Source organism: Pleuronectes platessa, chromosome 17 (assembly GCF_947347685.1).
Source record: "Pleuronectes platessa chromosome 17, fPlePla1.1, whole genome shotgun sequence".
NCBI classification, from domain to species: Eukaryota; Metazoa; Chordata; class Actinopteri; order Pleuronectiformes; family Pleuronectidae; genus Pleuronectes; species Pleuronectes platessa.
This window is the reverse complement of record NC_070642.1, coordinates 15,190,760-15,204,997: the sequence shown is the minus strand read 5'-3', so window position 1 is coordinate 15,204,997 and position 14,238 is coordinate 15,190,760. Positions and strand designations below refer to the sequence as shown.

Here is a 14,238-nt window from a genome sequence, read left to right as displayed (position 1 = left end):
ATCTCCACTCTGTTGAACCCTTAGTTCTGAAGGAGGAAGAGGGACAAATAGATTGGCTTGTTAATATTAATAACATCTCTACTCAGAAGTCAAGAGATCACTGGGGGAGCTGGTAATAAACAGGAAACAAGAGCAAACTATTGATCATTTTCTATGTTATTAGGTGGAACAAAGCATAAACAGGATCTTTTTTTAAATCTCTGTTGCATCTGTCATGCAAAAGTTAGAAAGACAATCCACCAGATTTTTATTTCATACTGCTGCTCTATAGTGAAGTATTTAAAAAATGTATTTTATTCTTAGGGTGGATTTTCCTGTTCAAAGTAATCACAGCAGTTTAGTAGCAGAGAAAATCGTAGGAGCTGTCCATGGTGCTGAAATCACAAACTTTATATTGTAAAAATTATTTAATAATTTTAAAACGACAAAACTAAGGAAAACAAAAGTGAACAAGATTCCTCGAAATTAAATCTAAGTTGAAAGAAGGAATTCATCTTTAGTAATAAAATATGAATTAAAAAAAAGACAGTAGGAGACATTTTCTTTTGAGTTTAGATACACATATTTTTTTCTCTATATAATTGAACTTACCGTGACAAAATGATGCAAGCTGGGATCTTAGCTGAAATCAGAGCCACTCGGCCGAAGTGTCAAAGAACCAAATAAAGAGGATGCAACGGTTCCACTCCTCTGCGGTGAAGTCCTCACTGTGCATGTGCTCCCCACGCATGGGACAGACACCCAGGGCAGCGCTGGTGTGAAGCATTGGCCGGTGTTCAGCTTGATGAGGAGGGTGAATGTGAGGAGGAGTTGGAGGAGGATGAAGAAGCAGAGAGGGAACTGAGCGAAGACACGAGAGGAGAGCTATAAACCCGAGTGACGTCACGGTGGTCTCTCTCTCTCTCTCTCTCTCTCTCTCTCTCTCTCTCTCTCTCTCTCTCTCTCTCTCTCTGCTTTATTGGCATCATATTAACATCTGCAGCACATATACACTATTGAAGACAATGGAAGAATTTTATTAAACATTACAATGTAAAACAAAGGAGATTTATTTAAGGAAATAATGAAAATAAAATATACAGTGTGACTGGACAATAGATAGATTTTTATCATGATAATCCTTATTTACAGATTTCTGTTTCTTCTATTTTTGTGGTCAACTTTGGAATATTTCAATTCAAATTTTGGGAAGAATTCCTCCCTTGATTTCTATACATGTTTTACACTGTGTCAAAAGGGCTTATTTGTCTCGATAGCTCCCTCATCACACCGAGATCACAGCTCCTCCCTCCCTCCCTCCCTCCCTCCCTCCCTCCCTCTCTCCCTCCCTCCCTCCCTCTCTCTCTCTGGTGTGAAGGCTCCAGTGGATCTCAGATTGAAACTTCAGGGTTTTGCAGACTCCTCTTACCTCTACAAGCTCAGTGGACTCCACCTCTCTCCTCAAACGCATGATGAAGTCAGAATCTGATGTCGGGGGAAGCCCTGAAGAAACTAGTGAAAAACTAGTGGGATTCGACAGAGTGTCATCCGGGTGAAATGTAGGTTTCCACCAGTCTGCTCTGGTTTCATCATCATCATCCACAGTTTTCAGTCCAACACCTCCAACCCTTACACCAATTTACTGTTACAGAGTTTTTCTGGTGAACTCGACAAATGTCTCTATGTGTTTTTAATCCTCGTGATTGTATCTAAATATTTTGTCGTTTCTTTTATTTTATTAAACTGATAAGGACCTATAGGAGTCTGACATAAAACTAAACTTAATCCTTGAACTACAGACCTTCTTCTCAAATCTGCCATTCAGCAGAAAGCACAGCCTTATATTACCTAATATTACGAGTAAGTGTAAAAGTTACATCTTACAAACAAGTCAGAGTGAGTAAGTGATGAGACAGGGAGCAGGGAACTGTATTACTCAGAGCACAATATGGGCGTAACAGATGCTTCTGTACAACAAACAAAGGGCTTTAACAAACAAAGTGAAGTTTTTGCCTGACGAGTCAAATGCATCCTGCAAAAAAAAAACCCTGATCCGACAGGTGGGTCCATCACCTTGTACAGTAACGTGTGTGTGTGAATCGGGTTGTTTCCAGTCTCCTTCCATTTTTCATTTTATATCTAAATAAATAATGATAACACTACTAATAAACTTATTTGGAAACAGCTGTCGAAGAAACATCAAAGACAAGAAGCAAACTAACACATTGTCATTTAAAATCAAAGACTAAATGATATGGAATAAAAATCTGAAATCAAAGGCAGCAGAAATAAATTATACATAAATTAAATCTAATAGAAACACAACAGCAAAAATATACTAATGTAATAACATGTTTCAGTCGTCTATTGAAACCTCTACACTGAACTGTGATAACTAACGTGTAATAACACAGTGAATATGAAGCTGGAGCACAAACCACTGAGACATATCTAAAAGCTCCAGCTATTCAACAGTGTTTATCAAAAGCAACACAACATCTTTATGATGAACTGTTGTTTTCATGTGTTACACCTGAATGTCATGCGACAGCGGCTGACACGTACTGGGAGATTCAAAGCAGCAATCGCAATATGGTAACCAGCTCTGGTTTCCTGGCAACAGCTGCTTGAACATCTATTGTCAGCCGGCCGGGGGCTGGACGGAGAGTTGTCTTCATACATAAGTGGACACATGAAGTGCAGAGTGGCCAATGTCAAAGACCTGGGCAGATACCAGACAACACACGGGATCAAAGATACCTCATTTTCTACGGTGGAATAAACTAAACTCACTGATTTATTTTCTTCTTCTCCTCATTATATTTTAACCGAAGGGCTGCACTGCCGGCACCACACAGAGCTGGTTTCCTTTGTACGAGGGCTCTACCGAGAACACAAGCCCCAAAAATATCAGTGACTGGATGCATTTATTCATCTGTGTCCATGTGTGCCGAGAAGGCTCGGTGTAATGAGACACCTGCCACCAGGAACATAAAAACATGAGAAAAACATAACCTTATATAAAAGACCTGCTTTCCCTTCAAAACAACTCATTTATTTTTATTTTTAAAAGGTGCACAAATGCTCGTACACAAACACTCGAGCTGTGTGACTCACCCCTGGATGTGAAAATACCCGTATATAGATATGTAGGCACGAAAATCTCTAATAGTTAAACCAAGAAATGGTAAGAGAAAAACAACCTTAGTATGGGGGGTGGTAGATAATGAGTTAGATCTAAGATTTACATCCTCAGTTTACTCACAAAGTTCACCTACTTCTTATAAGAGAAGTACTCGTAATCACTCAGCTACACTTCGACACTTCACACACACTCCTGGAACACAAAATGATTAGATCCCTTGAGTATGAGTCACAGAAGAAACGGTCCCATAATCTGATAAACGTGTCCGACCCACTGTACCTGCTACTGCCTCACTGTCAGCATGACCTCCATTATATGATAATTACAACAAAGAACCTGCTACTGTCGAAAGGCCTGACTCGAATGAGTCAAGTAATGAACCACAGGTGATGGATTCAAACATTTCTTTAGAAAAGAGACCCTCAGTGTTTGGAAACCCAGCGACTTGTCTTCTAAAGGGGATTATCTCGTCCCACCGGAGCTGGATTTAAAAGACTCTACTGGGAACACTGGTTAGGTCCTTGGTGTCGTTTTATGGGAATGTGGGGATGAAACAACCGAGAAAAGCAGCTCACGCTCCTCCAAGAAGTCACCATGTGTTTAGATCAAATTTACATCAAGTACCACGAGTAAATACAACAGTGGGTTTAACTCGTGCTAAATTTGAAGATATTGTAGTGAGACAACTGTTTGCAGGTTGGCGCTGCCCTGGGGGAATTTGTATTTCTGACATTTCAAGCCAAAACTCTGTGTATCTGACGTCCTTTACTTAAAATATGAGTCTGGTACAATCGTTTTTTCATCCTGATTTTACTCATTAAACATGACTCTGTGATATAACCCAGTGGAAACAAGAGTTGTTGCTTTTTTGCTGAAAAAACAAAGTTTCTTCAAGGAATCACCTGCTTATCCTCACAAGCTTGAATAAAACAATGTGTTTGGGGAAAAGAAGAATCTTCACCAGACTGGGGATCATAAGAAGTTTCATCTTGCTTTCTTGCTCGAGGACACTCGCAGACTTGAGATGCCAGGGATCAAACCACCAACATTCTGCTAAGTGGACGACCCTCTCTCCCTCCTGAGCCACAGAATCCAATGTAAGCATCCGGAGAAGAATGATAAGGAAGAGCAGGCGGGTGAATCCATATTTCTCTCTTGTGGCCTGACCAGGCATCAATACACATAAGGAAATAAGGAAACATGTTTGTAGTTTTCTTTCTGCCACTCTTGAAACATCACATGCTGAAGCAGCTCTCCTCTAACACCGGCTGCCTGCCCCCCCCCCAGGCTCACGAGGCAAAGAAGGAGAGCAGTGGTCAGATCGCGTACAAAAGATCCAAAGAACAACACGGCCTCAAATATAAAGAATGTCCAGAAAGAAAAGAGGGAAACAATGACCGTGTAGAGGCAACAGCATTCAAATCTATCACAACATGTTAATAAATAAATGTTTAATTTAGATGTACACACAATAAGAGGCTGACATCTTGGAAATACATTGACACAAAAAAAAGAAATCAGAGAGCAGTACTGTAAACCGAGAATGTTTGAGAATGAGTATTTTCATAATAAAACCCAAAATATATATATACATATACACATAGGGTATCATGAGTTTTGTCTGATGATGAAGCAACAAGTCAGGTTGAATCAAACGTTCAAAATAAGACTCGACTGACCTTAAATATTAAATGAGCAGAATGTAGTATTTCATGTGTGACTTCTAAGACAGTTACTGACCAATTAAAAGAAAGGAAAAAAGAAACGTACATTCCTGTCAGGACTTTTAAAAAAACATTTCAAAAAGTGACAAAATGAGAAAGGCGGATTTTAAAGAAGCATCTTATAGCGGGAGAAATAAATGTAAGATTCAAAAATACTGAGACAAAGCTATTCACATTTTTGAAAAACACGGCACCTATCAACTTTCATAAAAGATTGGGAATTAAAAATGTCATTTACAAGAACAGATAAACAAATAAAAAGCACCGTAGAGGCGGTTTGTTATGGCTGGTTCGCTACTGAATTTAAGCATTTCTCAACAGAAAAAAAAAAAAACGTGGGTAAATTAGGCAAAAAGAAAAAATATATTGCTTTTCATTGAAACAACAACAACAGTCCAGAGTCACGCGTCAGTGACGGAGGGCCACATCTCACATGTATCTGTTCTTGACGTACTCCCTGTACATCAACATGTCGTCCCTGCACAGCGCCCTCACCTGGCCCTGACCCGTCAGCACGTGGCTGTCGAACACATCTCGGCTGTCTCGGTCGACCTGCGGGGGGGAAACTCCGTAGATGCTGTCCTCCTCGAAGCAGGACACCGGCTCCCTGGTGAGAAAAGGGAGACGGGAAGGGCGTGTTTCAAATGGTGGATATATTGGTGAATTAATTTGAGAAAACTCAGACCGATGGTAGAGAAAGTTTCATTTTCACATGGAAAATCCAACCTAACGCTTTATCGGACCAGCATCTTGTGAACCTGAGCCGGAGAGGGCGGGGCATTAGGAGGGCTGGTGATGGAAACAATGAGAGGACAGCAGCGATGAGGCCTTTACAGCAGAATTACTCATATTTTGGCCGGAACTACACTGTAAATGTCTCATCATCTTCAGGGTGCATCATCGTGTCTGGTAATGCATCAGTCCACCAGTTCAACAGCAGCTGAGGCCCCAGTGACATGCTGCTCACACACATGGCCGCATAACAAATGCTCCCCTTGATGATCGGCACAACGGAGGCTGTGCTGCACCAAGGAGACTTTAGGATTATTATGAACTCAAGCAAGCGTCCTCATGCAGTCTTTGAATATGTATATTAAAGCCGGTATTTATTGGGGTCCAAGCACCTGATGTGAACCCGAGGGGTAGGGGCAACCAGGAGGCCGAAAGCAGCAGCAGGTAAAGCTTCAGATAGGATGTAGAATGAGGACTTGGGAAAATGTTCCGTGTTTCCACTCGAAATATGCATAAACTTAAGTGGATAGAAGCCAACTTTGAGGCTTCCAAGTACTATAGTTGTTAACTTTTTTAAGTCATATTGAAGTGCTCAACTAAATATTCAATCTAATTATATTTATATGGAAACGAACGGCATTCAGATGATCTTTTGCATGTAAATAGAAAATACAATAAAAATATTATGATGATTTAAAAATGGTAGTTTTTCATGAAATGGTTTCAACCAAAACCATGAAAAGAAAATATATATCAGAGATAGTTGAGAAATTAGAATGTGTTCAATTCTAAATTTTGTTTCAAATGTTTTAAAAGGAGTTAATTAAATCAATTAAAGAAAGAATATTAACTCAGAGTATTAACTCTCTTTATATTCATCTTATGTGTTTCAAATGTTCAGTGGGCGATGCTACGATGTCTGTTAAACACACAAGTCTCGCTGTGTGTTGACTTGAGGTGGCTCTTCACACACAGCTGAGATCTCAGCAGCTCTCACAGAGTATCATCACACCCTGTCGACATGTCGAGTGATGTGAGCCGTGCTGGAGAGGAGCAGGGAGATCCCACAGCTCCCAACATGTTTTCCTACAGCGTCACAATAACCTTTTCAGTTTGGAGAAAATGGCGTCATATGCATGTAAGCTGGGTACCACGGCGTTTTTTGTGTTCTGATGAAAATCTAACTGAGGCGATGTACTAAAGTTTTATTCACGTACTGAGCAAACAACTTCATCATGATCCATTATGAATAACCGATGGACAGAGCTACAAGTAGAGCTGATGTGACGTTAATAAAAGACGACCACAATGAAAAGTTCTGATAGCTTGATTAAAATTACGGATTTCACTGGGTTTGAACACGGTTGGAAGCATTTAGTCCACAAAATATATAACATGTATTCGTCTAGTTGTTTTGAGACATTCTAAATCAAGAACTATTACTTACATATTTTCAAATGCATAATATCAGCATAATTTCACTTTAAACTCATGCCAAATTTATTCTGAAGGTATTACGAGTCTAAAATGTATAAAAATCGCTCATAATTTATGCACAATTTTAAAAAAGTGGGCGAAATACTTAAAACGTATTAAAACCGTGAATGTGGTTCTGCTACTTTAAATTTTATAATAATTCAAAGAGAGGGGAAAAAAAATCCTGGCTAATGAGTCATATCCTTTGATTCCATCTCCACCAATCACTGTGCCTTTGCACCGCGGGTGAACAGAGCCACACGGCAGAGGGAGGTGAGAAGACAAGAAGCTCCTGATAGGGAAAACGTGTTTGAGGTTCTGTAACCCCCTCCTCACAATGGCACTGTTGCGCAACACCAGCCGCCCCTCCTGCACCCGGATTGGCCATTCATTAGTCCATTCATCCAGCGCAGAGTGATTGGAGGTGAAGACACAGGCGGACGAGGGGAGATGCAGACTGAACAGGGATGAAGAGGTGTTGTGATTCCCGGCTGGCTGAGGGCTCACTCGCACACAAAAGACAATATCAATGTGTTGGTCACCTTTTCTGTGAGATTTGAAAAGCCATGTTGAATCAGAAGTACTTATTTTTTTATGCAATTTTTATATGTCGGCTACAGAGGCTTGAGTTCTACTGCAGGGGCCACAGGTTCGATTCCGACCCGGCCCCTCTGCAGCTTGTCTCCTAGTCTCTCTCACTATTTCACACTTGCACTGTCCTCTCAATGAAAGACTAAAGGTCTAAAACATATGTCTTGATTAAAAAGCCAAATATATTTTCCTTATATCCTTATATTTAACATTATTCTGACACTCAGTTTCCTAAGGGACTGAATCGTGTTTTCATTGATTTGAACCTTCTCCCACCTTTTCACCAACTCATTTCAACGTTCAATCCTTCGTCCTCTGAACACTTAGCTTTGGCACCTTTCCAGAAAAGGACAAACATGATCACGGCCCACTAACAATCCTGGTTAAGAGTGAATTTCTTTTATTCACCTTCCATCAACTTCCAGTTCTGTTGACCCCAGATGAACTGAAAACACTGACAAGTGACCTGGATCCATTTCTAGAGAAAAACAATGAAACAACCACTTGTTGTTTCCTGTTGTCCTCTCGACTCTGTCTGCATCAAAAGACATCGCTTAAGAAATTTTCATCTGTTCAGAGTGGTGTTCAGTTGGCTATTTGCCTTTAATGGGATGGTTGTATTTTTATGGAGGAGCAAGTGCGGAGTGACTGGTACTCTACTGTTGAACAGAATGTCCTTGTTGAAGGATCCACAAAGAGGGAAACAGCACAAAGTGAACCACAAGTTATTCACACTGATTTTACTTCTTTGGTTTGTTCGCTCTTCTCGAGTCCTGCACCAGGTCGGGGATCCGCAGAAAAAGTTGTGTAAACAATTTGACAGATACTTTGCAGAGAACACAACTCAACAACCAAAACCCATTTGATGCGAGTGACTGAGTATGTAGCAGATGTGTTTATTCACGGGTTGATGGGTCGGGTCACAGAACATATGTTGGTTAACGGGTCCAAACTGGGAGAAGATTCTTGATCATGGGTCCGGTACAGTACGACGGTTTGCAATAATGGATCGGTGCAAAACTCTGCTCTGGCCTTTTCTACAATGTGTAGAAACTGCCATATCAGTCAGTGTCTTATTGCCGTTTACAACAGATCATCTATTCTCTGTGATATGTTTGATGTGATATTAATTTGTGTCCTTGCAGAGCTGTGGACGTGCACAGAGGAGAAATAAAGAATTCGAAACAACGCACGTTAATAGAAATCTCGATGAGGCATCTCGTCTCTGAAATGTTCTGTTCGAGTGCACCAGTGCAAGTCGGAGCTGCAGAGAAGGAGGGAAACTGCCCGGGCGTCGTTATGGCTGCACATTGCCTTCCAACGTGTGGCTGGATTTTTGATTTGGCCGAGGAGAAAGTCTGTGATCGCTGGGTCACGGCTGCAGCGAGCAGCAGGGCGATGAGTGGACTGACGAGGAAATACGGATAACCAGAGTGGCTGTTTGTGAGACATGAAGATTAAACTGTGCACAGCGAGACGCCTCCCTAGAGACACTTAGACCCAGCAACTGTGCTCACTCGTCCCAAGGCTGCAGGAAACATTGAGTGGTATTTAAAAGAGGTCGGATTATTAGCCCAACCAAGGGTTTGGGTTGCATATGTTTTAGTTTTTTTATCTTCGTGTGTTTGGGTGAACGTGTTGTACTCACAAGCAGACGATGTTTGCCAGGTTTATTTGTTCAGTTCTCTCCACTTTGTGCTGGCTCTCGCCCAGACGTGCGAAACTGCAGAAAAAAAGGAAGAAGAAGAAAACAGTGTCACTTCTCTCTGAGGCACCGTTTAAATATGGTCATCATCTCTGATTCTAGCACTCGGAGATGAGCTTCACATGTCCGCTGAAAACTCCAAACACATCATTTCAAATCTCAAACCTCCCCGTCTGTCGTTGTTTTCTTCTGCAATGAAACAATAACATGCAAGAGTGAAGAGTTCCCCTCTGGCTCCTGCTTATGATTTTTAATATTAATGCACTGATTAGAGGAGCTATGGCTGCAGCCAGCATCACTGGAGCCGATCCAAAGTCCAACCTCAATAATGAATGCCGTTTCATTTCCATTATGTGTACGAGTAAGTGAACAAAATCCTTCACTGCAATTTGGATTTGTTTCTTGTCATGATCTCCCCCTGCTTCAATCAAACCTCAAAGCCGTGCCTGTTATTAAAGGCACATGTGACAAGGATATAAGAAATATAAGTTGCTGGGAAAACAAGCTTTTAATCAAAAAGCTTCTTCTCACGTCTTTGCTTTAAAGACACTCTAGAAGTCAAAATAGATATTTTTGGAAAGTAAAAATCAGACACAAGTCTGAGGGGTAACAAGATAATTTAAAGGCATAAAAAAAGAGAGGAAAAGAACATTTCTAAATCACATAATTATGTTTACTTTGTCTGGCTTTTGTCTTAAGTTAGCTTATTTTTCTTGCAATTTTTTACCTCTTCGGACAACAGTTAAGAACAAAAATTCACTGATCAACTAAAACTTTTCCTTCACAGAACATACAGTGGCTGGGCACTTTCAAATAAATGGACCAGACAAGGATTCATGTCATGTTTGATGTAATGCATGAAGTCATACATGCGTTTACTAAAATACGAAGTTCTCTCGTTATTCTACAAATGGTACAAATAGCTTTAGAGACACGACCGAAATAACAGAGTGGAACAGTTTTCATCTGTTAGGAGGAAAAAAAGAAGCTATTAAAGTATCATCAAAGGCATCATACTGCATCAAATGTGCAGTTCATATCCAGAGAGCAGACACTGGTGTTCGGTTTCAGAGCCTGATGGGGGCCATTCACTGCGGCTCATCATCATGGTCGGGAGCGTTCAGGGAGAAAGGACAGGACGGATCAGAAGAGATGGAGATAAAATGAAATTCAGGGGTGAGGGAAGGGAAGGAGTGGACAGAGAGCAGTGAGGTCAGAAGTGCGACGCACACAGCAGGGTAGAGTTGACAATGTCCCCGTCATATTCCCCTGAGGGGGCTGCTGACACAGACTGCCTGTTCCTCCCCGCTCGGTCCTGGGCTCAGGGTGCATCGTCAATAAAAATCAAAAAAGGAAAGAACTTCCTCAGATAGGCAGAGGCAGCCTGAAAATGAGACTGGAGCTCTTACAGTTTGGAGGCGTTTCCTTCACACGTGAAACAATCAAGACAGACAAAAAGTGTCCTAACAAACAAACCAGCTCCAGTCGACAGGTGTGAGACACGTTGACATCATTCAAGTTCCCTGAAGAATGAATTGTAACGACTCCAGTGACTCATCAACTTCTCATCGAGCTCCATCACCAATATCCAGATTTGTCCAATGCTTTTGATAAACCTCCAAATCCAAAGACATTTAATCATTGCAGCAAAATGTCTTTCAGATGTATGGACCTGGGACGTTCCCTATCATCCACCATGTGTAGATGGAGCCCTGCTGTTTGATCTCAGGGTTCAGCTCACGACAAAGGGCCACCCAGCCTTTGCTCTGAGAGCCGCCACATTATGGAATTCACTGCTCATTAAACTCCGACAAAGTCTCTTTTAAAACCCTTCTTGAAACTTTTCTCACAGTGAAAGAGTCAATAATTAATAATAATAATTAAAATAACAGTTTTAATCATATTATTTGAAAGATTTTCTTCTCTATGTTCATGTTCCACTGTTTTATTCTTACTTTACATTACCTGCCTGGTGTTGTAACATTGAAAATTGCTCTTTAAATAAAGTTTATTATTATTACTTTGTCTTACATTGTGACGGCCGGTCGTATCAATGACTCAATACATGTCATTGAATATGTCAGATGAACTGTATGTTATTACAGAAACTCATTGACTCTCTCATCCTTTAGAATTGTATTCTAGAGTCAAACTCATTTACTACTTCATTATTGGTTGGTGAAACTCGTCCTAACTTAAAGGGCCGCTGTAAACACCAATCATCCATTCGAAAGTGTTTACCTTTCGTAAATGAAGACGTCTTTTTCAGTAGGCAACTTGGCCAGGCTGAGTCCATATGGCTCCTTGGCAGTCTGCTGCTGCTCCTGCAGAGGTCAGAGGGGAAAAGTGAGAGCGAGATTAATACGATTAATACAAAGTGACTAACTTCAGCAGGTCCAGCTTCTTGTTCCCAGCCACCTCCTTTACTGAGAAACTCAAAAGTCACACGGAGTCATCAGGTTCAGCCGCCACCCCACCACTGATTCACAAATTAGGACGGCCCAAGGAGCGTCATTCAAGCAACTTTGAATGTAATTTGATCGTTGGTGTCTGATGAGGTGGTTTCATGCTCAGGGATAGTGCCCTCCTGGGGTTTCTGCACACAGTGTCCAGGGGACTGGGGAGATATAATGCTCACAATAAATACATCAGATTAAAAAGGTCAGACCGGTTCATCCTCACAGATTCGAGAAAAGACTTAACCTCACAAGGGTTCAGTGTCTCGCCGAATCTAAACTGAAAACAACCATTTGATATGGATGAAGACCAAAAAACAGCTATTGAAGGATATACACCTTTAAATCTCTAGATCGGATTATAAATCAATCAACTGTCTATAATAACAAAAATATGAATCAAGCCGGTTGATGAAGTAATAACTAAGAGCACTCTATCATTAGAGTATATGCACATAATGTGAAACGTTCAAAGAAAATGCATTCAACAGATGAGACTAATGCCGCACAACAACAATCAACAAAAATATTATCGAGTATCTAAAAATCTAAGTTATTTCTTTAGAAAACAGCCGCAATAAGACAAGTCCATAAAGATAATAATAGTGTTTATTTAAAGCTAAAATGTTTGCCCACTGCGTCATCCTTATTGTTATTCTGTTCCGGCTGATGATGGCCCATAAAAATAGCTCAGTGCAATAGGAAGCCCTTCTCAGAAGGTTCAACAACAGGTTGAAACAAGTGCGACTGGATTTGCAGGTAAATATTGAATCTGAGTTTCAGAATAGGATGCTGACGGTAGGACGGGAATCTCCTGCAAACAGCTCAGATCCATGTGGGGGTGGTGCTGTATGTGTTTTCTTGGCAGACATTGGACCTGTTCACGACAGCCGGGGCATTATTCTGAATAAATAAACAAATCTGATGGAGTGAGATCTAAATCACGATTGTTCATCGGCCATTTCCGATTGTGATGTCGTAATAATGTGGTGGAAATGAGGTGACCGGATGGATTTAATGATGGCAGACCCAGATGGCTGAGGCGAAGGCATTTATTCAAGCTCGGTCCACGAGAATAGACATGAGCTTGAATTGCCACAGTTTGAGGCAACACAATTCTGAAGTCTTCCTAGATCCAGATCATATTTAACCCTTCACTCATTTATACTCATTCATCAAGACACATCTAAATGAGGTTATTACCTCTGCCAAGGAGGTCATTACTTCTTTGACATTTTCCTGACTCAATCATAAAATATTACCATTTCCATGACATTTTGTGGAGGGAGAAGTTTTGGAGCAGATCTGGTCGGCACTTTCATTTTGACTTGTGGAACTAATTGACCATGAGGCACTTGGGCTGTTTAGTTTTGTCTTAGATTATCATACGCTCTACTACATGTGTAGGTTTGGGGCTATAATGATGACGATAATGTTTGTGAATTCTACCAGACAGTTACAGACGGTGAAGTCGACTGTCAGTGAGCCACCCATGGACACGTTGCATTTAGATCTACAGACGGAACATTTTCATCACGAAATGTATGTGACACACAAGTTCTATCCATAATAGTCTGGTCGGAAGGGACTGTCTGTTTTAGTCTAATGCAGTAAATCAACAATTAGCTTTACGAGAGGTGCTGTTCTGCATTTATGGTATCAATGCTAATGTCTTGTATTTACTGTATGTAAGGAAACAAAAAACAACTTCACGGTGCATAACCTTAAAACATTTGATGTAAAAAGTCAAAGACAAAACCTACGAGGACCTTCTCTTGGCTGTTTTCTGACAGGGCAGAAATACGCTCAACATTATGCATTACATTTATGTGTATTGATCTGACTGCATTTCTTTCTATCCAAGAATCAGCCGCTGTGAGCGTGAACACACATGCACACAGCACAGCAGAGAGAGAAAAAACAAATGCACCCACACAAATCTCTTCATGCACACGTATGTCCAAACATGGGTAAGAATATAAAATATGAGCATGTGTAATTACATGGGCCAAACGCGGTGATGGTCCGATGTTTAAATATTTCAACAGTTTAGTGTTGCGCTGCTACCGAGGCAATTCATTCTCAGGGACAGGCTCAGGGGCAGCAACACGAGACACACAAGAGCGAGTGTGTGCAGGCGACACGTGTGCTCACTGCTCAGCCCACAATATTCATGAACAGCTCATTGCTCAAGGCCCCGAAAGGAGAGACAAAGAGAAAAACATACGGGAAAATGCCTCATAAATCAGCAGGTGGGAGAGATGGATGGAGCCAGAAGGAATCAACAATTGAAATTTATTCAGTCCAGGCACTTTTCTCAGTTTACGTCTGGCTGAAGAGGGCTTTTGAAGAATTATACCGTGGACACAATCCTGCTCATATAAAACGTTTTTATCATTTTTCCATACAAGTGTCTTCATAAGGTGTAAG

General features: G+C 40.9%; 1 protein-coding gene across 1 annotated transcript in view; it reads right to left on the bottom strand.

The window, feature by feature from the left end:
* Positions 1–4,560: 4,560 nt before the first annotated feature.
* Positions 4,561–14,238, bottom strand: part of fig4a (FIG4 phosphoinositide 5-phosphatase a) — a 35,937-nt gene continuing 26,259 nt past the window's right edge. The window contains exons 22-24 of the mRNA XM_053445665.1: positions 11,594–11,676; positions 9,296–9,370; positions 4,561–5,455 (exon numbers count right to left, since the gene is read on the bottom strand). Coding sequence (XP_053301640.1) covers positions 5,278–5,455; positions 9,296–9,370; positions 11,594–11,676 — 336 coding nt within the window. The 3' untranslated portion in view covers positions 4,561–5,277. The remainder of the gene's footprint in view (positions 5,456–9,295; positions 9,371–11,593; positions 11,677–14,238) is intronic.